Consider the following 23192-nt stretch of genomic DNA (forward strand, 5'->3'; position numbering starts at 1 on the left):
GCCAGACATTGTAGGGAGTAATTGACACCAGCAGGTGGCAGTAATACAACTATATGGACACAAGCTGTCGAAAATCACCACGGAAGAAAACGAAGAAGCTCAAGCATCATGGTTGTTGTGTGTTGGTCCGAGTCCCTCCGCTGCTGCTGTAGCTGCAGGTAACAGCGGCGTTATCCCGGGGCTGTTACCTGACTAACGAGGGCAGAGTACGGCTAGGAAGAGAGACGTCGGTTTGGTGGAGTTTCCGACAATGGACAACACTCTGTGTCGGAGGGAGGTTGCTCGCCCGAGAAGGCTCTCAGCTGCTGCCGCGGATTCTGGCGCTAGCGTTAGCCTGCAAGATGGCGAGCCCATCGAGATGCATTCTCCGAGAGAAAGTCAAACTGTTTTGGATAGACTGAGCGCTGCTGGCGGTAACATGGACAGGAGAAACCCCGCTATGATGGTCGTCCACAAGAGGCATATGCCGAAGGAACCGAACAAGTTCCATATACCGAGGAAAGCGAAGGAAAAGAGAGGTAGGTGGTCAGCAGAATTCCTGCTACCCAGTGAAATAAATAAAAGACAAATGTATGCTTTCATTTAACACAACGCTTAAGCTTGTTTATATCTTATTTGACGTAACTTGTCAGTTCAGTTGTTCCTCAGAAGTAAACCATCACGAAACTACACATAGTGACAAAATAGCAATTTTCAAACAGCTATAGCTAATATATATATCAGCTGATGTGTTTCTGCTCAAGGTTACACATATACCCTATAATCTATTGTTTATATATATATTTATCTGTGCTGCCAAATATGTGTTCATTATGTAGCTAACTGAGGTTTAGTGCACCTTCGTATATCGAATATAGTGAGCAATACTTTTGCATTGTAGTGAGTATTGTGTGTCTTCCACAGTATGTTTATTATGTGTCCCAATAAGCCATTTGTGTTCATCCTACTTCTTCATGATTTTGACTTCAGTTAGAAATATTTGATTGATTATGTCATTGTAAAGTCAGCCAATTATGTGGTAGCTGTGCAGTGTACAGTTAAAAACATCAGACTAGGATAAATGTGAACTCAGTGACACTGGCTATAGTGTTTTTTGGAGCGGAACAGGAAGATCTAAGTTCATCAGATGCACGCACTCCTGAACCATTGGGACTTCTACACAACAGTCTCCAGGATTTATTCCAAATGGCACCTAAAAACAAACAAGTTACTGGGAAAGGTCTGAGGTGAACCGTGAGAAAGTTTGGAGCTGACATAAAGGCAACAGGAACTTAAATAACCTCTGTTAAATTGTGGTGAGCATTGAAGCATTTCACAGGTAGAGAGATGCCAATGCCACTCTGTTTCCACAGTTATTTATTTAATTTGCGCCCTGAAGAAAACTTATATGTACATCTGCTGTGTAGGCAAAATATTGTGTTCATAAAAAACCTATATATATATATATATATATATATATACATTGGTATTCTTTATCGACCCAAGCACTCCCAATAATATCCGAATTGCCAATACAGTTAAGTGATCATGTACAGATCACCACAAAAATCTAATAAATGTAACCTACATTTCACCTAAGTGTGTATATATATATATATATATATATTTTTTTTGATTTATGCTGATCAGGTTTGTTGACATATTAAACAACATGTCAGTCTTGAGGTGGTGGGGCTACAATGGCCGTTCCTCTTCCGCTAGCCAACTGAAATCTGAAACCTAAACTTGGAACACCATTATAGTGTAGAGTGTTTGTGATGAAACTTATGCTCATGTGAGTTAAAATGTATCCTATTGTTAGGAGACTGTATGGTTGAGCGTCAGGTTTTATGAGGACAAGTGATTTTGTTGTTATTGTGTTTTGTACAACGTTGTTGCTCACAGTGTGTTGGAAAAGACGAAGGTGCATATGAACTGAACCTCAACAAGCTTTCTAACGTTGTACTTAAGTCACAAACAAATATATAATGCACCTATTTCTCCACTATAATGAATTATTTTCATTTAAAGTTCTGGATGAGGTTAAACAATTCTCAGGTGTTTGGTTCAGGTGAACACTCTACACTAAGGGAGACAGCTGCTGCAGGTTCTTCAGTCTCCTGAGAATCTGGCACATAAGGCACAAAAAAGCCTGCACTGGTCATGTTTTAATTGGGGTGGTAAACAGCTGTTTGTCTGTTCCCCAGGTGCTAAAACCATATGTTTGGGTGTGCCTCACTATTAAAATATTGACATTTACCTAGTATGCTCTGAAATAAAAGCACAGCACAAATAGTTATTATGATAAAAAAAAACCTTTTTTCCACCACTCTTCTGATGATATATACACTATACAAGTAGTATACAAAATACTTCCTGCCCTAATATCATGTTAAGATATGAAAAGCATAAGTCAACCTAAGCTACTGTACAAAGCATACAAAGGCAGATTGTTAAAAGATGCTATGACAGCTACTGCTGATTTGTAATGCTCTAATGTTCAGTCTGCTGCAGAGCATTGTTTGGTTTGGTAGTTGTGGTTCGACATTTCCAGAACACAATGCTATGTTCTTGTTTCTTGTGGGTTTTTCACAGCCCAGTTTGGCCCAGCCCAAAGTCCAGTACTGTCAGAGGTTGTGACCCCCTAGGTTAGAACACTTAAGTCTTGGTGGGGTTATTTTTTTTCTCATGGTATTGTGTCTTTCAGCTCTTTTTCAGTATGTATCTACTGAGTCTAGAGAGTTTGAAGACATGATGAACATCCTGACCTCCAGTTACTTTGACCCTGGCTCTGCCGGCTGCTTCACCTATTCTAAACCCTGCCTCGTCCACAGTGAGCTGCAAGAAAAAGAGGTGAGTTCTAGATAGATGGAGATCTTAAGGAAATCTACTCCATTCTCCAAGTCACAATTTAAACAAGTAATGTTTGTCCAATGTTGTATAAACAAAATTTAGTCCTTTCATTTTAGAATGTATATAGAAGGCAGGTATGTAGATTGTAGACAAATGGACTTGCCATCGTCCATTTGTCTGTGATCTAAATTCTCAAAAATATGATATATGGACAACTGAGAGTCTTCACAGGCACGTTACTCTACTGTTTGTCAAAGAATTTGGAAGCCAGTTATTGAGAAGTTGAAAATGAAATAAGTGACCACCTGCCAATCTTTGCTATCTATGACTGGAAGCACGCTGTGACACAGACACCAAACATGACAAGAATGGTGAAGCTAAGCGAGGCGAAAGCTATAGATGAGGTGAATGACTAAAGAGAAAAAAAAACAACGAAATGGGCTCTCACACTATCCAAGTTAACCTGATTAATTGATCTCTATTGATTGGATCAATTTGTGACTTTGGGACGTTGTAACATGCCAGGCAACAAGTCAAGACTGTCACTCATGACGGAATAATATGGACACATGTACAGACATACACGTAGTCTGATTGACTGTCTAGAGCTAGACTGCATCTCTGAGTGCTACCTGCTGCTGAAACATGTTTTGTCAAACTGTCATGAGAAAAAAAAAAATAGTATGATGAAATTATGTATTGTATGATGAAAATATGTATTCTTTGGGTAAATGGGGGCGGGACTAGATAAGACTAGAATGTGTTGATGATCATGTTTTGTTTGACCAGCTGAATTGTCAAACAAAATCGTTAAATTGAATCGTTAAAATGTTCATTAATTGTTTGTTCATTTTTTTGATTGATTGAATTGATCATCTTTATTTCAGTTTGTGGAGAAGAGGAGGGAGATGAAGGCAGACGGGAGGACTGAAAAGGAGCTGGAGGAGAATTATTGTTTCCTCTTGGCAGATGCTGTCAGGGTGAGATCAACACAGATAGTCTACAATCGGCAAAACAAGTTTGAAATGAGCACAAAACAAGCAGTAACAAGAATAAAAAAAGTAGTTTTTGTTGGTACTGTCCAGAGCAAGATATTTTATACTGGCCAACTTTTTTACAAAATATTTGTACTAATGTGAGACCTGAATCAATCACATTGATTCACATACTATTGATAGGTGTTGTCTTTAAAACTGATCTCTCTTTTTTCTTCTGTTTTTTTTTCTTTTAATTATTTGTCTGTAGCTGCCCCTGCTCTGTGAGAATGGACTTTGTGTGGGTCAGACCTGGTTGACAGTGCTGGGAAACCCTCATAAAGGTAACAGTGGACTAATATGTGCTTATACATTGATACTTGTACATTTTTGACCTTTTCATACCAGTAATCTTTGTTCCTCCTTTGTTTGTGTCTAAAGGAGTATATCTGTCTAAATACTCAGACCTACTCCAGGTTAGCTTATTCGCCCCAGGTGCCGTAGGGGAGATCATCATCTTCAAAGTGATGAAGGTTGGTCTGCTGTTTCGACGAGTTTCGATTTTACTGCTAAAAATAAACCTGGACTTTCAGGAGAACTACCCAATTGTATTTTAATCACACAATTTTAGCTTTTCACATAAAATAAATTGAATAATCTGATATTGACAGTGGATTTTCTGCCAAAAGACACAAAGCAAAAGCAAATCACATTCCCTAAATAACTGCCTGACTGATCACCATGCAGCTCCAAGTTTCTTGGCTGTAATCTGGACTAATGTTATCGTACACAGATAGATGTCTAAAACTCTAGAGGATTATTTAATAATGATAAAAGACATACAAGGACATGACCAGGAACTGACCGTGCTAGGGACAGAGAGCTGCAGCTTTGCAGTGTGGAGAGGTTTTCTGAGCCTGATTTCACATTCATTGTGACCCTGTTTTAGAACAAAATGATGACCAGACTTTGACACTTGATTTGTCTCTATTTTTGGTTTCAGGGTAAAGTGAAGAGCATCTATGAAAATGTAAAAAACCTTCTAGATCCAACACCTCGCTTCGACAGCCACATCTTTAAGAACGCCAGCAAAGTCACCTCACTCACCTCCTTCCGTGCTTTTGAATTCACACAGGTAAACATGCACAGGAATAACAAATATGTGTGCACACTCAGAACAGTCTTACAGCAGTGGTTGTTGTTATTAGTTTTAAGTCCATGTTGTTGTTCAAGCTGTGGCAGAAACAACATTGTTTGAGGCCAAATAAAAAACGAGTTATTATAACTGTAAATGATGTGACCATTCTATTTGTGAACACACAGACCTGGCCACTCATGTCTTATTACAAGCTTGATGGAGGACTGGCATTTATGAAATTGTATTACCATTAACACTGTCATTATGTTTCTTTTTCCAGCAATACTTCTATGAATATTCCTTTGACGAATTGCGGCAGCGACCTCGTCAAGTTTGTCCCTATGCTGTTGTCTCCTTTCAATTTAAAGGAAAGGATACAATACTTCCCAGGTATGAACATCACATTTGTGAATATGAGGTTTATACCACTCACAATCCTGTCAGGGATGTTTGACAAACTGCTTGATTATGTAATAATAATGTTAAAGACTGCATACATTTAGAAATCTTGATTTTTATTATATGCTTTGCAATAAATATTTGGAAGTAATTTAAACTATACAGGAATTATTGCAAATGGACACACAGGATTTTGACAGACAGTTGACTCTCTTTTGTCTTTGATGAACAGGTTGAACAGTCAACCTGCAGAGGGGAATAAAGGTGAGCACCCAACATTTTTTCAATTTTATTCACCCCAGAATTTAAAGGAGAAAGGTCACACTTACTACTTGAATGTTTGACATAAAAGTGTTGCCTTGACCCTGACACTAATGACCCAACACCTTTTTTCCCCTTTTCTCGCTCTCATTCATTGTATATTGCTCTCTTAGTCCGAGCTCAATTCACAGTGTGGACTGGAGATTTAGTTAAAGGCGACCGTGTTCTCTGCCAGATCTCCCTTCGCTCCTTTTCTCCTCCTTTCCTGCCTCACAGACTGTGAGTACTGACCTGGCTTCTCTTCCCGTTTCAGAGATATTTAAACTCTCTGAAATGAGTCACTTTGCTGTGAAACATAATTCCTCATCCAGAGGAAAATAAATTAAAGTGCTTTCAAGTTTGTATGCATATATATCTAAGTTAGCTTCTATGTGTATACCTCACCATCTTTGTCCCCCCAGCCCAGAGAAGTTGGACATTGGTCGTGTGATGAGGCTTGACCAGGTGACCATGCTCCTCCCATCTGGCTTGTTCTCCTACAACCGTTACAACAGCAGCGAAGAAGGTGACGCCAAATTTATTCTCCGACTAATGAGATGTTCCACAGCAGGATAGGAATTACAAAAACTTGTGCTGTCCCGATTTCAAGTATCGCTTCGAAGCAGATCTAGGCACTTTCTAACTGATTGCAGATCTATCTCTGTGATCACCCCACCCCAAGATCTATTTTCTCTGCCTGGTGTGCTGCGCTGCACACGCACACATACAAATACACATTTAGTGTGGGCCAAAGCAGGTGAATCTCACTGCAACTGGAGTTTACAACAACACCGGTCAGTGTTTGTACAGAATTTAAACTTAAAACCTCTGGTATCAAACCACCTCTTCAACCAAACATGTAGAGAAGTGACATGTTCACCATTTTGATTGCAGTTTAACAACACAAATACAGAGCTGTTTTACCTGTCCTGCCCTCTCTTTCCCTACCAGTGGTGCATGCAGCCTCACAGCAGGATTCTGTTGTTTGTTTGTTTTTTGTCAGTCTAAGCCTCAGTAAAGAACATTACTTCAGTGACCTTTTTTAAAAAATAAAAAAAATATATAAGCAAATAAAAGTACAGTTCTGCTCACCTACCAAAATATAACGGAAGCTTAGGTTAAAATACACATGGATGGTGTGTTTTCTCTGTTCTCTCCCTAGGATCTCATCACATAACCATTTATAATTGTTGGTTGGTTTTGTTGGTATTTTGTTGTTGGTGCATTCTCAGAAAGTGGATCAGAAACTAAAAAGGATTTTGTGTATTTGTGTTTATGTAGTTGTGGAGAATGGGCATTACTGCAGGCTCCTAGAGGTGATAGACAGAGGTCGTACAACAAGCACCATGACAAAACTGCTGCAGGAAATAGAGATGATGAGAGTGGTGGGTCCCTTGCTTTAACATTAAAAATGTGTGTATATTTTGCTTAAAGCATTTGTTTTTGATTAAACATTAGTGCTATGGAAATATATATTATTGCTGCTTATTATACCAAATTATCCATTGTAATATTATTTATTTAACTCTGTCCACAAAAAAGTTTCAAAGATATTGGCCCAGAGAGCTTTTAAAAATATGCTTTAAGAAAAAAAAAATAGAATGAAAAAGATGGAAAGTGAAGAAAGTGTTCAACAAAAGCTGTCTGTTATGCATGCAGGTTCTGGTGACTCCTCTCTCAGAGAAAGGGTTTCTCTTTCTACTCTCCAGTGTTCAGATGGCCACACCCTCTGGTATGTCCTGTGGCATATTGTTAAAAGATAATGATGTGATGTTTGTACCTTTCTGGTGTACATTTATGGAGTATAATGACTTGTTTAACTGATTTAATATATTTCTTTAAGTCTAAATGTACAGTATATCAGATTCAATCTATTATCTTACATCTAATAAAAAGATGGTCTGTTCCAGTCCATTTACAGACCCACAACTCATAACAATAGATTGAAAAATTCTGATATAAATAGAGAACAAAATAAACAATCTATTCCTTAGACTGATGATGGGTTTTTTTTTTCCAGAGCGAGGAGAGAATTGGAAGAGGTGTCTTCAGGCCTTATTTGTCTTTCCAGAGACCAGAGATCTGGCCAAATCCAGTGAGTAATAGGAAGTGTTGAGTGTGGAGATCATGTATTCTGATGCTGTATCCAATATATGGCTGTTTAGTTAAATTGCTGTGTAGTTTGTTATTTGATTCACTGTTAAAATAAAATTTACTGCAGCTTTAACATGTACAATGTAAATAAAATATCTATGTTGCTTTTCTATTTCTTGCTGTAGCATCAAGGTGTGCCTCCTCTCCTCATGATGCCTCAGAGTCACAAATGTCTGGGGCCAAGGTGATGCCGCATCTGAGCCTGTTTATCCCAGCGTTGCATCATGCCCTTGTCAAAGCCCGTGCCAACCCCTCTCCTGAGCTATCTGCTGGTGTGGAGCGCCAGACAAAAGAATACCTCATTGGCCTGAAGGATGGCAAGGTACATCCAACATCTCTTTCAAATGTAGCTCGGGTTGGGGATTGATTAATTGTGTCAGATATGGAGCGGTATCTGGATGGATTCTCAGACAATAATTATTTTATGCAAATTTATGGAATATATTTGAACAAAAATGATATTACCCATTACAATAAAAGTCTTTGGTTTTCGTGACCGAACTGGTCCTCCTGAATTGAAAAATTGCCAGGGTTAGTGTGGCATATGTGTAGTGTCTGGGTCATGTAGGTTACATGTAGGTTGGGAGGCTTGACCCAGGGCTCTGTGGCATCTCTCCCTGCTGTCCCATTATGGCGCACCCTGGGCGAGTACCAGGTTGCACTATGGCCATGGTGATATCAGAGACAGCATTACTTCAGCCCAAAAAATACTTGATTAAGTTGTTTATTGTCATATCTGCACACACACATGACTTATAATGATCAAAAAGTTAGTATATTTCTCATTTAGGTTTTCTCTTTATTTCTGGTCTGTGTTTCTTTATTCTGTATTTATATCACAAACATATTGCAGTTCAATACCCTCCCCTTACTGTAGCTCTCAATTTTATGTTCATATTTTTTAGATGTCATTCTGAGTCTACTTGTTAAAATGTAGTGTTCTGTAGTTTTGATGAAGTTGATAGTATTGAGGAGGAAGTGATTTTGAATTATATTTTGCTGAGAGCTCAGTGGGAGTTCAAGCAACATAGGTGGTCAGTGCTCTCTCGAAAGATTCAAAACTGCAGCAGGGAGAAGATGTTTTTCAACAGTGTTTTTCTGGCCATTTCTGTTGAAGAAATAGAAATGAGTGCTGGTCCACAGTTGGCACTGCAAACTGGAAAAGCCTTTTCCTTAAAGATTGTGCACGAGTTCCAAGTATCCTCTGTCATCACATTAAAAAGCAATTTTCTGTCCTTCCTCTCCAGGTTCGACAGTACCCCATGGGGGAGTACAACTCCAAACAAGATGAGCAAGAAAAGGTGTTTCCCACGCCTAAACACCACCAGGTGAACATGAACTCCTACCTGCGCTCCTACCTGGCCAACCGAGCCCTCTACCTGCTGTCAGTGGCTCGGGCCAGGCAGGTGGTAGAGACACACTGTGGCCCAGAGGAGCCACAGCAAGTTAAGCCCAAGAACAGTTGTGGAGGCCCGAGAGAATCAGCGGGGAAGGAGATGACAGGCATCACTAGAGATGGAGAGACCAACACTCAGAAGGTGAAAACAAACATAAGTGTGACCATAAATTTTTTCCCAGTATGGTGGCATAAAGAAACATACTCAAAACTACAAAATCACAGAGTGATCTATAATGTTTGTCTTTTGTCACTCAGATGCAGCAGCTGTTAGACCTGGTTTTGACCTGTAAGAGGAATGCAGAAAACGAGGTGAAGAGGGAGGAAGGAAGAGAAGGTGGGCTCAGAGTAGCCGGGAGGAAGAGGAGGCTTGAGCAAAAGACAGCAGTGAGGGCACTTAAATATCTGAAGGCATCACAGGGACCTGCAGGCCATGATAAGATTCCAGGTAAGTAACCAAGGAGGCTGTACCTCAGTAGGCACTGCTTGGCTCAATTCTACTTGTATTTTTTGCTTTTCTATTAGGGATAGGGTCAATAGTAAAATGTGACGTCAACATACTGCCGGCCACTGATTGGCAAAGAGTGTCGTGAGTCGCGACGTCCGACACTGAATGATGTCATGCAGAACTGTAGATCAGTTAAAAACATGATAACATTTCTAAAATCTCAATATTTAACAGAGGAGTCTGGTGTATTTAGCGACCGTACTGATGAAAGCCAGTGATCATGAGCCAAATCACAACCCATTCAGCCATATTGCGGTTCAGTGACTGTGTAAGACGGAGTCTGCACTCCGTTCATGCAGGAAGCACTGAACTAATCTTTTTAATTAACGGATTCTCATGATTCAGTACACCGAAAACAACTGCTTTAGTCGTCACTAGTTTGTGTGTTTGTGTTGTGTATAAAACAACATCACAGCAGTTATGCCGACCCCGTCCACGCTGAGGAGGTACTAGTAGTAGTAGTAATGAAAAATGACGTGACTGATGCCAAACTGAGTAGAGTTGAGCCAAGTAGTGCTGGAATTGCATTATGGAAAAGAGCCATTAGAGAAGAAAAATATGACAGTCCTCAAGATGAACATCAGGTGCAAGAAAATTAAAAATTAAAATTTCATCATGTGAATGCATGCGTTTTGAAAAAAACATTCTGCTTGTGAAACACAAAGCAGAACTTCATATAAAAAGTATTTTAAGTTTTACTCTGCATTTGCTTTGCCTTTAAACTTTGTTTACGCTTTGCAATCTGTCTGAATGCTTCAGAATTTGTTCCCGTCTTATTGTGGATGTGTATCGGTGGCAGTTGCGTTATTTTCTTTCTGCTTCTGGCCCCCAGTTGAGGGAAGCCAGCCTGCCTCTCCTGATTCTCTTACATCTGTGATTGCCTCAGTGGGTTTGAGAGATTCTCATCTAAGGGAGGATGGATCTGAGCTATCTGTCAAACTTCTCAGCTTGCTGACAGGTGAATGGACTTTGAGACTTTCTGTTCTGACAACATACAGTGACTTACTACACGACCACATGTCGAAGCTTCATTTGTTTATTTACGTTATTTTTGTCCTTGTCTAACCAATATTTGTCTTTGTCACTGCAAACGAGCATTTCGCTGTCCTGTTTCAATTGGTCATGACAAGCTGAATCTGACAAAGCTTCAATGACTAATTTAACAGCAATTTCAAAAACTCTAATTGTCTGCTCACTGACAGGTCTGAGTCGGGCTGCCAGGGGAAGTACCAGTCTGGAGGAGGAGCAGAAGGAATCATGTCCATTTGAAAGGCTGGCCACCAAGCTGGGCCTGCCCACCAACTGTGACATTGACCTGCGGAAGCAGGAAGAGCTTGAGGTAACTAAGATTCTTTTTTGACCTGGTTTCAACATCCATCCTGAGTAATTAAATCACATGTCTGAATGTCCTCACTGTTCTGAATGTGTCCTCAGATCCACACAAATCCACATTCACAGGTTGTTTGGAAACATGTGACCATATACCCAAGCATTATGAATGTAGTTGGTCCTCAGTTACCACTGGGTGACAGAATGATTAGATGATTTATTATATGATTATTATTATTGTTCGGTAAATGGATGTCATGGAAAATAACATCTGTTCTCATATATTGCTTTTTTCAACTTATCTCAACATACACATTCGTGTAGCTTAGTACCAGACACTGCTCGTAGAAGCACATCTAAGGCATTCTCCCTATTCACCTTTGACCTAAATGCTTTTAGCTCTTCTCACCCTTAACCACATACTGCACGTCTTAATCCCTACACTCTTAGTCTAAACACTTGGAGCAAACTGAGTAATACCCATCCAAAACTGATTCATGGAGCTGCCTGATCCTGGGACCAAGGTGATTACATTGGACAATATCTTTTTAAATATGTTTCATGTAAGTTAATGTGTGTGTGTGTAGGAGCAGACTGCAGGCAGTGTCAGTAGTTTGGAAGGATTCAGTCCCAGCTCCCACAGCGGGGAGATGAATCTCCACAGAGCTGCAGGCGGAAGAGGAGGGAGGGGAGCAGGAGGATACGAAGATGAGGAAGAGTGGGAGATCCCATGGGTCCTTATCCCCATAACAGGTCTGTCTGCCCATGCAGAATATACAAAACATAGTAAAAACACACTGTAAATAATATAGTCATTGTTAGTATTCATACACAGTTTATAAACATTGAATAGAAGTTGAAGAGCAAACAGGATTTGTGCTTGATTTAAAAAAAAAGAAAAGAAAAAAAAGAAGAAGAAATAGCTCCAGGGACTATTAATATATTTATATAACATCAGTCTATTTTAGATGTATAAGATACTGAAGAGCACTCATTGTACTAGAGGATGGATATCTATTTCAGTGTAGATTTTACTGTGTAAAATATAAGGCTAAATCTGATCAAACATGCAGATGTCTCTTCTATGGAGCATCACAGCCAATAGGCAGTTTGCACTGAATCCACATTAAAAGCAATGTAATATAAAACAATGTAGGTACAGAACTGTAACTTTTGAAGTGAATTATATTAAGCCAAATTTTTGCCACACTAGTAGAAGCACTGGTGAATATGACGTTATGAATAAAAAACTGATCGAGAACAAATTCTGTCTACAGGTCTGTGTTCAAAGCGCTTGTCTCCAAAAGACAGTCTCATCCCTCAGGACCCTCGTTTCCGACACCTCGCAGCGACAACTCACATCACCACAGCAACCAAGCCCTCCAGGAAAAGCCCCACCCAGTCACCTGTGCCCAGCCCTCCAGGATCCCCCTTCCAGTGCCTATCCCCTGAGCCTAGCCCTCCTCTCTCCCCCTCTCAATGTCCATCACCTGATCCCAGCCCTCCCCTTTCACCCTCCCAGTGCCCGTCTCCAGACACTAGTCCCCCATTTTCCCCATCTCAGTGCCCTTCGCCGGAGCCCAGTCCTTGCTCCTCTCCCTCTCGGTGCCCATCTTCCATGTTTCCTTCTCACCTCACATCCCCTCATCTGAGACTATCCCTCTCCCCCTACCAGTCCCAGTCCCTGGTGTCTGTTGAACTCAAACCAATTGACAAGGGCAACAGTGGTGCTAATGATGAGAATTTTCCTCCTATAACCTCAAGAGAGTTTACAGGTAACCTCAGCCATGTTTCAAGTTGTGGGCTGTAATGCCACCTGCAGCTTTGCCTTCTTTTTTTTCTTTTTTTAAGAGTGCAGACATAAAGCTGAATTTATAAGTTTAATTTTTAATTTACATCAACCAATTTCTGCACTTGAACTTCACTTCAAATAATATGAAAGCATTCATGACTTAAGTAACCATGCTGTATGTGTCCCCTGCAGGAATGTCCAAGGACAAACAAGAGAATCCTCAGGAAAAAGAAAAGAACCAACAGCCATCCTTTTTTACATCCGTCCAGCCATCTATTCTTCAAGCTCAAGAGAATTCAACAAGCCCCTCGCCACTGCCCTTTGCAAACAGGAAGCAGTATGCACAGAAAGAAATAGGGAAGGTGAAGGAGGAAGACGCAGTACTTCCCAAGGAGCAAAAAGACAATCAGCCTGTTGAGAAAGTGCAACAACATAAAGAAGAAGGGGTCTCTTGGTATAAACAAGAGGAAGAGAGTGTGGTGAATAGGACGCAAGAGATAGCCCATGAAAAGGAGCAGAAGGGAAAAGTGAATGAACTGATTAGTGGCTCTTTGGTTTCTCAATCCTTGTCCTCACCTCCTGCACATCCTCTCAGAGATATTGACAACATTGTGGACAAACATATTGGCGACTTCTTTACTGAGATGCAGCACCTCCTGCAGGAGGAGAGCATTCACTGCAGCTTCCCTGAACCTCCACACTCGACTTTAAATACAGCAAACCTTGCACCTCAACACACATTTCAACCCGGCTTACCAGCTCAGTTTTCGCATTATGTGTCATTATACAACTCCTGTCCCCCTGTCCAAGACTACGTAAGTTCTTTGCAGGACAGCATTAACAGCATGATGACAGAATTTGGTGACAATTGCCACCACCGAAATTCTCACTCCAGTCAGTCTGAGGCAGATACTGTGTTGGCTAGCAGCGTGAGTGCATTTGTTTCTAGCATTCGAGCATCTAATACTAAAACAAGTGAAGTGTGTGCTCCCTGTGGTGATCTGACAGCTGCTGATGATACTTTTTCAGTCTGTCAAACTCCGGCTCTCTCCAGAGGAGGTAAAGTGTTGCAGCCAGATGTAACACACAACAGGAAATCCCCAGCTCTTAATATCATTGTTACTGTTCCTACCTCTGCATCTGACTCTGTTTACAAGCCTGGTGACACCACTGACCTCCATTCTCCTTCACACAAGTTGCCACAGTCCCACTGGAACTCACAGCAAAGTCACACATTAGAGAACAAGCGAACAGTCCTTTATAATGTCAGACAAGACAACAGTTTTACCAATACCATGGATTGTATGTCTGATGCAGAAGGAGGAAGTAGTCTAGCAGGGTCAAACACTGGGGGTCTAGGGTCCAGCATTGTCTCCAAGCCCCTGGCAGAACCTTCTCACTCCCCCCAGCAGGAATCCACTTCAGCCTCAGGGTCTGGCCCTGCTCCCCCAGCCACAGCCCTGAGTTCCTTGATCAACCAGCTGGAGCCAGAAGTATTCAACAGTCTGGTTAAGATCATCAAAGATGTCAAAAAAAACTCCCTGCAGTTCTACCTCCACAGCACTGAGCCGAGGGACCATGTCTTTGACAACGTCAAGGTAACTTCATGGGCATTTTAGTTCACACTGCATGCACACACACACATGAATATTTTGATTTCTACATTTAGTTATGTGATGGAATGGTGACTTGAAAACAACACACTGTATTTTTTTTCTTAAAATATAATCGGTTTCATGCTGAAAATTCTAAATTGAGTTTGGTGTGAAAACAGCTCTTCTAGTTTAAAAGGTATCGTAAAATTGTTGCCATGTTTAAATTAAAAGGATGGGAGTGTGTAGTTGGAGTAGATCTCCAAGAAATTGAATAGCTGCCAAAAGTGCTGCTGCTTGTAAAACATTAGTGTTGCTTCAATTTAGAAGATTCAGATTAAAAACTATAGAAAGGTGACATTTATACAGAAGAAAAACAGGGGTTATCGGTGCAAACAGCAATGGCAGAGATTCAATGAATCAATTTTACAGCTTAATTTGAATAAGTAGTTTTTTTTTTGCTGTTTTTATGTAAATATTGTTGTAGGAACTTTTGTGAGTGTGATGAAGCACGAGAACTGAGTCGGATGAATACAAGCAAGTTGATTTAATCTGAGTTGCAACCAGAGGAGCACAGTTTACAGAGTCGAAGAGTCTGCAAAGTGAACAACACTGAGCAGAGAGAAACAGGGCATATATAAACATGTCTTCAGCAGTATGTGTACGTGATATAGAAGAACAGAAGGTTCGAGTAGTTGGCTGATATGATGCCAATAAGCTGTTGTGAGAAACTAGCAGATATCAGTAGAGAACAGGGAGTTTCTTGGGAGGAGAGGGACCTTGAGATGAAACGGGAAACTTATAATTGCCCTCTACACCTCGTGTGACCCAAGAAACAACTATCCACTGAACCTTGTGTGACCTAAAGAAACGTCTGTGTGCATGTAATATGCCATTACAATATACAGTTTATAAACTTGTGTGTATTTTGTGTACTTTCTTTGCAGGCATACCTGGTGAAACAGGGGAATGTGGAAAAGAGTCCTGTTGCCTTTCTGAACCAAGAAAACCCAGACAACAGATTACTGGTCATCATAAAGAACAAAGACATAGCTGGCCACATACACAAGGTGCCTCTGAAAGAAAGCATTTGACAATGGTTTGAATGTACCTGACATTTGTTTATATTTAAAAGTTACCCTACACTTTTTTTTTTTTTTAGCATTTTTGTTGTAGTGTGTTCTTGCACAGTAGCAACACTGTCTGCACTACTTATGTACTCGTTCAGGTTGCCAAATCTTGAATCCATGGTAACTGGTAGTAAAAACTTAATTGCTATCGACACTATTCTAAAAGGGTGTGTAGCCACTTTCTGGTGAGAGTTCAGGCAGCCTTATCTCAGTGTAAGAGAAAAACAATTCCCTTTATCTGTCAGGTGACTTTGTCCTTATAAGATCATGTTTTATTTTAGTAAGAGGACACATTAGCTTTCTTTATCATCATTAATCTTTCCATATTAACCTTATTTACCACGTACAAGCTGATCTACTGAGTAATTTAAATGGCCAAACAAAAAAAATTAATTTATGTGTTTGTGATGTTGGTGTACATATCAGATCCCATGCCTGGTATCTCTGAAACGGCGTCCCTCCGTTTTGTTTGTGGGTATCGATACACTGGATGACATCAGGAACAACAGCTACAATGAGCTCTTTGTGTCTGGAGGCTGCATTGTTTCAGATGAGTTGATCCTCAACCCTGACTTCATCACTTATGGTAGGTCAGAGAATCAGTGATTTTACAACATTTGTGTGGTTTTAGGCAATAGTAATAGATCATTTTGCTCCTACATTACATCCACATATGAATGCATTTTGAATTCATACGTTGATTGGCAAATAAAACATCATTTAACTGGCTGGTGGTTGTGCTGGGTATTTTTGCTTGTGTTGATTAATGAGATGTTGACCTGCAGATCAACTGGCTGAACTGCTGAAGCTTCTGGAACAACACAGCTCTCTAGAAAGTGTTTGGAAGTGGAAGGTGCACTGCAAAACCCACAAGAAATTAAAAGAACAAGCTAGGTACCAATTCTTCCTTCACTTGATGCCGTACAGAGAATGATGATTGAATGAATTCATAGCCTCTTTTTTTTTTTCAGTCTTTTGCTTGTTGTGCAAGTTGTAGTTTAATGTGTGTGTGTGTGTGTGTTTCCCTTTGGTTGTCAGGTTCAGGAGAGATTCAGCAAAAATTCTAGACCTACTCTCAGCCTATCAGAAGAAGCAGATTGTTGAGTTCCTCCCATATCATCACTGCGACATGATGAACCATCAGTCACCTGACCTGGAATGTCTTACTGAGCTCCAGGCTCGGTACACACAGTTCCGACACACAGTCTTTCTTACTGGTACGTAGCTGCACCAACACTGTTGGTATCAGTGACTGATTAAGTCCAAATTTCTGGTGTCTTACATATTTTAATGGTCTTCTTTATTTAACTCAGAGCGTTTTTTAAAAAAATCCCCCGAGTACTTAAGTGGTGGCATCATCGTGGGTGGTATTGAAGAAATTCTCCACAACTTCACCAGAATGGTCGGTTATCACAATGTCAAGGACAGGCAGCCAGTCTTGGACGCCCTGCTGGCAACCAAAGGTTAGTTTGTATTGTATGTATGTATTTCTTTGGACAACGTAAAATGAAAAGAAAAAAATATATATACACTCCTGATCAAAATAGAAAGACTAGTCTTAAAACTGGTCTTAAAATTTTGATCAGGAGTGTATGTAGAGATTTATATACATTTCTCCCAGCACCAGACTCTGTGATTTTTTAACTTCATAATTTTATGTCCTCAGTTTTGACTGTTTTCATGCTCACTTTCTCTCTTAAAAGCACTTTGTGACTTTTTGCAGTTATGATGCAGCCTGAACAGCTGATCACAAACATAGCTTATTTTTAACAGATTAATTAGTTGTGGGCTGGGTTTATTTTAAATCTATGCGTCTATTAATGGTCATCTGCCTGTAATCGGAGTAAAAGACAAGTAAGAAAAGGATCGAGAGAAAACTTTGCCTCAACATGAAATAAAAAAGATTTTAGATTTGAAAAAATGGTGATGAGTGTTAATCAACAAATCAACATGTGGGATTAGTGTAAAAAATGTGGAGTTCACTGTGAAACTGCAGCGGATCGGTCTCTAATGATGGATGGATTGCATTCACACATGCAAAATGATGTCACCGCATGCTTTTCTAAACCACCTTGAAATGTGCTTATTGTGATGGAATCTGAAGAGACTGATTGGGTGTGTTTGGAGCTCAACTTAGCACTGGCCTTTTGGATCTCGCTGGATGGATGTTTTTGCCAGGTCATCATCTCAAGGCTGAAAAAAATGTGCCACGCTCAAGGATAGCGTATTTCAATAAACAAAGCATTTACAGATCAGAGCTTCCACAGAGCCACTGATTGGTTGGCAAACACGGATGTGGCCTCTGATCGTTTGGAGAATCAATGCATGGCTTCATGAGACTGCTAACAACTGTGCAACCTTTTTTAAGATGGAAAATGGAAGTATAATTACATCAGACACTCACATTTTGGATTTATCTCTATGGATTTTATTTTTTTAAGTCTCGATAAAGATACTGGAGTTCCAGGCTGTGTCACAAACCTTCTGAAAGGGCTAAGAATGGACCAGAATGCTCACTGGAAAGGCAGAACCATATCTTGTCATTCTAAGAGTGATGTCCCACTGAAGGACAGTTGGAAAGAAACATTACACCTATATTGTTAACTGCTAGCATGCTATCGTTGGCAACAGGTTGCGATATTGTATTACATCGCACTTGTAATTTTAGGCGACAAATCTCAAATATCCCCTCAGTTTATGGGTTAATAAGTCAGTCAGTTTCATTCTATTCCTCTCTTTTTCTCTCTTTATGTGTTCGCTTATGGAAGGAGCATGGGCAGAATGCACACTTGACCTGTGCTCTCTTCTAACAACAGTAAGCGAGAAGATAATGGCAGCCATCAACAGCAGCCAGCCATGCATTGAAATACATAAATTGATGCCACTTGATATGAGAAAGTTGGTAAGTCCACTTATATTTACTTTATTCCAAATTTTACTTAAAAGAACATTTAGGGCTTAGGACTTATATAAGGCTTACCTTCTTGATACCTATCAGACATTAGAAAAGTCCTTGTCCTCGAGACTGGACCATAATTTGTCATCTCACAGAGCCCCTCTGTGTGGTTTGGGATTTTGTCGATGACATAGGTCACTAATATACTGCCTTACCCACAGACCAACACCAGGAAAACAGACCAGCCTCACCCTGACAGTACCCAAGCTGGCACCAGCTTCACCCCCCAAGTGGAAGTAGAAGAACCAAGACTACATAGAACTGAAAGACAGGAAAATGTGGCCCCCAATAAAAAACATGACCACTACTCTGCATTACTGGAAGTCTTTGGCGACCTTTATGGAAACAAGCCAACCCCTTCTCAAACTGTCTCTACTGAAAGAACACGTCGCTTGCAGCTGTACAATCAACATGGTCAAAGATTCAGTGACCAGCAGCTTTTAAACCCCATGGTTTGGTCAGACATCTACTATGCAAGACCGGGCTGGGTACCTAAAGGCGAGCCTTACCACCAACTCGGTCAACGATATTGGGATCTGCGGGCAGCCAGCACTGTTGTCTTTGTTGGCTCTCCTCACCATTTATCCAGTCAGACAAGGGTGCCATGTGGGGTAATTTGTTACAACCACCCTGAAGGACCTTGGTGCGAGCTCCAGTCCCCAAACGGTACCCAGATCTGCGTTCTTGCTGCTCCGTCCATGCTGGACACTTCTTAACCTCTACCTGCACAGCCTGTCACTTCCTCTCTTTTTTTCTCCAACCCAAATCATCTTCATTTCCCCCCCTCCACCTGTTGTCAGAGTCCCTCCCCGGGTAAAGCATGGACCCCTGAAGGGAGTTTCAACTCTGAGAGGGTGATGACCAATCCAAGGAGTTGATTCTGAACTGATTCCACCACAGAGGAGATGGGAGTCACCCAAGCAAAATGCAAGAGAGGAACATAGAACAAAGATTGAAATTGCATTCTGCACAAGCTCCCTGTCCAAGTCTCCATTCAGATGTGGCATTATCATCTGTCCTGTTCGGAGAGATCAAATTATAAGTGGAAAGCTGTGATGGTGTGTTCACAAAACACAAAACAATTGTTCCCCTTGTTACCGATGTGGTTGAGGTTGCTGGATCTGTGTTAACTTGTGTTACACAGTGGGAAATTACTCACCTGGTGCTAATGGTAAGAGCTAAATGTGTTCATAGTCACTTGAATCAAGTGACACACATTTTCAGAGGTCTCCCTTTTCACTTCCTTTCTGGCTCAGGATGTGCACAGCAACTGTTCTCGATTCTGTTCTTGAAAAGACAGAAGTAAGACACTGCCCTTGCCTGTGTTACACTGTGGTCACACACATGCATCACTGTCCCACCGTCTGTTTTGTTTTTATAAACTTTAAAGCTATTTTGGATCATTTCAGTGCTGGGCTATATGCTACAATGACCATACAATATAATTATTTCTTTTTATTGGAACACATCCAGAAAGTATATGCAGATTTTATTTTTTAAGCCAAAAAACATCTTCAATGTCAATGATTTAATAGCACAGCCTCTCTTAAAACTGGAGTGGAATCCTAATCAATGTTATTGGTAAAACCTTTGTTTATCCTACTATTTCATGTCTGCTGTGAAAAAAAGGTTTAATTACACCAGGTTTATTGAAGACATGCCTGAGAATTACATACACAAGCTAAAAGTCCAGGCTTGTTTTTGTCAATTCAGTTTTTGGGTTTTTTTCCTTTATACAGGTGTAAAACCTATGTATAGAAAAATAAACAAGTGGGAGTTACATTCCATGCAATCTGTCCATGTAATGATTCTTCTCACAATTATTCATCTGTCCATTTTAGATGGTGTTTGATGTTTGACAAACCTTTAAATTAAGATTTTCTCAAGTTACTTTTTGATTTTTCAACATACCAAAATGATTCCCTTTCAAATAGGTTGAGCAAAGAAGCTTGACAATACATTTAAGATGCTTATTACTTGAAAAACCACTCAATCTGATTTAATCGATTTTCAAAATAGTTGCAACCCTAGAAAGTTATAAATAATAGCCTAATCTCATGCTGTGGCTGTTTAATACAAACAGTTTATATGTGCCCTCTGCTGGTATAATTACACATCATGCAAGTTATGGAGAAATCTGTTTTTTTAATGGCAATTAACAAGTTAAACATATTAAACATATTTCTAGATTATATTTAGAGGGAAAAGTTGAGAATTTTGAGAGATTGTTCAAATGTTCTTTTTATAACCTGTATATTTTGTGAGTTTGTATTTAATTGCTGTACTGAATAAAACTACAAGGAAAAATTGGCCTGACTTTACTGAAATTAAAGTCCTGGGTTGTTTTTTGGTTGTTTTTTGTTTTCACGTCTTTCTTCCACTCCATTTCCACTTTGTTTAATGTCTCGGTAGCTACTAAACTTCTCTTCCATATTGGATGTAAGGAACGCTTGGATATGAGTCAAGGCTCCAGGTAAATCCCAGAATGATGGGCATGGACCTGTCTGATGCTTTTCTGCTGACTGTTCTTCTCTGTCCTCAGGTCTTGACAGACAGCTGAGTCACGGGGACTCTGCATCGGGCTCTGAACGCTCACCCTCTATTTTCTCAGAGCACGTCCATCCCCTCTCCTCTAGTGAACAGCAGCAACATGTTCTCCAGCAGCCTGGCTCCAGCTTCCTCCCACATCCTCATCTCTCTGACCAGCTTGTCCCAGATGCCTCCTGTAAGGACGTTGGGCCTCAACCTTCAGACACAGACTTTGAGGTTCTTCGACTAGCCATCTCACAGTTACGAGCCGAACGCCAGGCTCAGCTACAGCAGCAGCAGCAGTTAGACTCCCAGCTAGAGTCAACTATCAACTCCCCTCAAAACTTCCCGCCCAACCCTGTTTCTAGTGATCACACTCCTATTGGCCAAGGAGGTTCCTCTGAGTTGACCCAGGTTACACCTGGCAGGAAAGCCATAGCAGCCACTCTGGAGTTGATTCACTCAACATTGCAGCCAGAGCTGGTGGAAGAGGAATGGACACAGGACAGAGTGGAGCTGCCCACAGAGGGACAAAGGAGGGGAAGAAGTCTTGAAAGAGGACAAGGAGAAGGCGAGTCACGGGACAGAGTGTTGACATTGTTGGAAGAAAACCAGGATCTTATTAGCAACGACTCATCTACCTCTTCATATAATGAAAACACAGCCACAGTGACGGGACCAGGTGACTTGACAGACAAAACCAACACAGAGAGAGAAAAGGGAGCTCAGCAAGAAAAATCTGCATTTCTCCAATCAACTAAACACAGTGCAGCCACCTCCAGTACCTCCCCCGGTCCTGCAAAGGGTGACAGATCAGGGTGAGTAAAAAAAGTAGTCTCTTTTAGAAGCTTTAATATTTAAAATGGTTATCAAGCTCCCGAGGAGATGTGTGTTACCGCTTTGCTGTTGAGTCGGCCACCGCCAGTGAAACGACCACTAATTGCAAATCTGTTTGCACAGATGTTTGAACATTGAACATTAATGATCAGGGTTTACATATATTAGAAATTTAGCTTTGCCTGATACAGGAACATGCAACATGTGTTTTCTTTAACTATTTCTGTTACAACGCTAACTGTGTATAAACTCATGTGCTGCTTTGTTGTTTTTGCGTAATCAGAAGAGATTATTCAGTCATGATTTCTTCTCGTCTGTTTCATGTTTTGTTTTGTTATGTTTGTTCTTAGTAGAGCCGTCCAGTCAGAGCAGGAGAGGCCGATACGAGGAGAGGGAACTCTACCTGTCAATGGAAGTAACAAGGTAAATGGAAGCATCACTATGGTAACAGGCCAGGAGGACTGCCCGAATCCTGCTCGTCCCCAACTACATCAGATCCAGCAGTCCCAATATCATCTGCAGCAATTTACCAACCAGCAACATGAGTTCCAGCCAAGTCTGGTACATCCACAGCTTCCTCCTCACAGCCAGCACCAGCAGTGGGGACATGGATACATGCGGCACCACCTCCTGCCTCATTACCCCGGCCAACCTTTCCCTGTGGGTCCCATGCTGAGGCCTCTAACTGCCCTTGGAGGAGGAAGGGGCCTTCTGGGACCCACACCCGCCTGGCCAGGTGACCTGGGCCCCCCAGGTGCTTCTAACATGGTGTGGGGCCTCCCACAGGCTGTCAGTGGTCCTGCACTGCTGGGGATGTACCACAAACCAGCAGGTCAGGGCAGCAACATGTACAGAGGAGGCCAAAGGGGAGGCTTTAATGGGATATAGTTCAATCCACACCAGCTGATCGTCCCAGGTGAGTCCACACACCTGCTGCGGCTCACGTAATTTAAAGACACGACAAATAAAGAAATGGACGGACTGCCTTATGTCTTCCAGTGGACACTTTTGTCTTTTTGTAAAAAAAAAACAAAAAACATTTTTGTTCTTACTGTTGGGTTTGTTGCCCTGTGGAGGTGTTTGTTTAGTAGTTGTTGTACTGTCAAGAGTTTTTTGTATTAAAATTCACTGAATAATTCCCAAGAAAATTAGAGTATCTTTTTATATTTTCTACATGATGGTGGACAGTGGATGATAAATGCCTCCATTGAAGGTCTTCTCTGTATGTTTAATTTTAATTTACAGAAAAGGTAAACATCCAGTGTGTAAATGTTAGGTGAATTTTATTTTAATTTGGTTGATAAATCACCTGATTGTATGAATTGT

The 23192-nt window shown here is 40.8% G+C and overlaps 1 protein-coding gene across 4 annotated transcripts; it reads left to right on the top strand.

Annotated features, from left to right (window-relative positions):
* Positions 1 to 91: 91 nt before the first annotated feature.
* Positions 92 to 23014, top strand: tasora (transcription activation suppressor a). 4 transcript variants are annotated; one of them, XM_044024428.1, is made up of 29 exons: positions 92 to 518; positions 2687 to 2832; positions 3720 to 3812; positions 4078 to 4150; positions 4248 to 4339; positions 4810 to 4941; positions 5225 to 5334; positions 5576 to 5607; positions 5778 to 5883; positions 6066 to 6169; positions 6925 to 7028; positions 7303 to 7375; positions 7664 to 7738; positions 7923 to 8119; positions 9045 to 9335; positions 9452 to 9641; positions 10534 to 10659; positions 10904 to 11040; positions 11618 to 11783; positions 12308 to 12805; positions 13015 to 14420; positions 15362 to 15484; positions 15971 to 16130; positions 16330 to 16438; positions 16583 to 16761; positions 16858 to 17007; positions 18313 to 18446; positions 18662 to 19166; positions 19301 to 20095. In XM_044024428.1, the coding sequence occupies exons 1-29, from the start codon at positions 251 to 253 to the stop codon at positions 19315 to 19317; spliced, it is 5796 nt and encodes a 1931-aa protein (XP_043880363.1). In that variant the 5' UTR covers positions 92 to 250; the 3' UTR covers positions 19318 to 20095. The 4 variants fall into 4 exon arrangements, with proteins under 4 accessions (XP_043880363.1, XP_043880360.1, XP_043880361.1 ...); XM_044024425.1 differs by lacking the exons at positions 18313 to 18446; positions 18662 to 19166; positions 19301 to 20095 and adding exons at positions 21043 to 21847; positions 22217 to 23014; XM_044024426.1 differs by lacking the exons at positions 18313 to 18446; positions 18662 to 19166; positions 19301 to 20095 and adding exons at positions 21043 to 21847; positions 22220 to 23014.
* Positions 23015 to 23192: the final 178 nt, after the last annotated feature.

This window comes from Solea senegalensis, linkage group LG4 (assembly GCF_019176455.1).
Source record: "Solea senegalensis isolate Sse05_10M linkage group LG4, IFAPA_SoseM_1, whole genome shotgun sequence".
Classification (NCBI taxonomy): domain Eukaryota; kingdom Metazoa; phylum Chordata; class Actinopteri; order Pleuronectiformes; family Soleidae; genus Solea; species Solea senegalensis.

What these genes read in the sequence shown, in the direction of transcription:
- tasora (XM_044024425.1), top strand. Translation starts at nt 251, where the DNA reads ATGGACAACACTCTGTGTCGGAGGGAGGTTGCTCGCCCGAGAAGGCTC. An exon ending in TTACAACAGCAGCGAAGAAG is followed by an intron (nt 6,170 to 6,924) that starts GTGACGCCAAAT and finishes GTGTTTATGTAG; the next exon opens with TTGTGGAGAATGGGCATTAC. An exon ending in AAATAGAGATGATGAGAGTG is followed by an intron (nt 7,029 to 7,302) that starts GTGGGTCCCTTG and finishes TTATGCATGCAG; the next exon opens with GTTCTGGTGACTCCTCTCTC.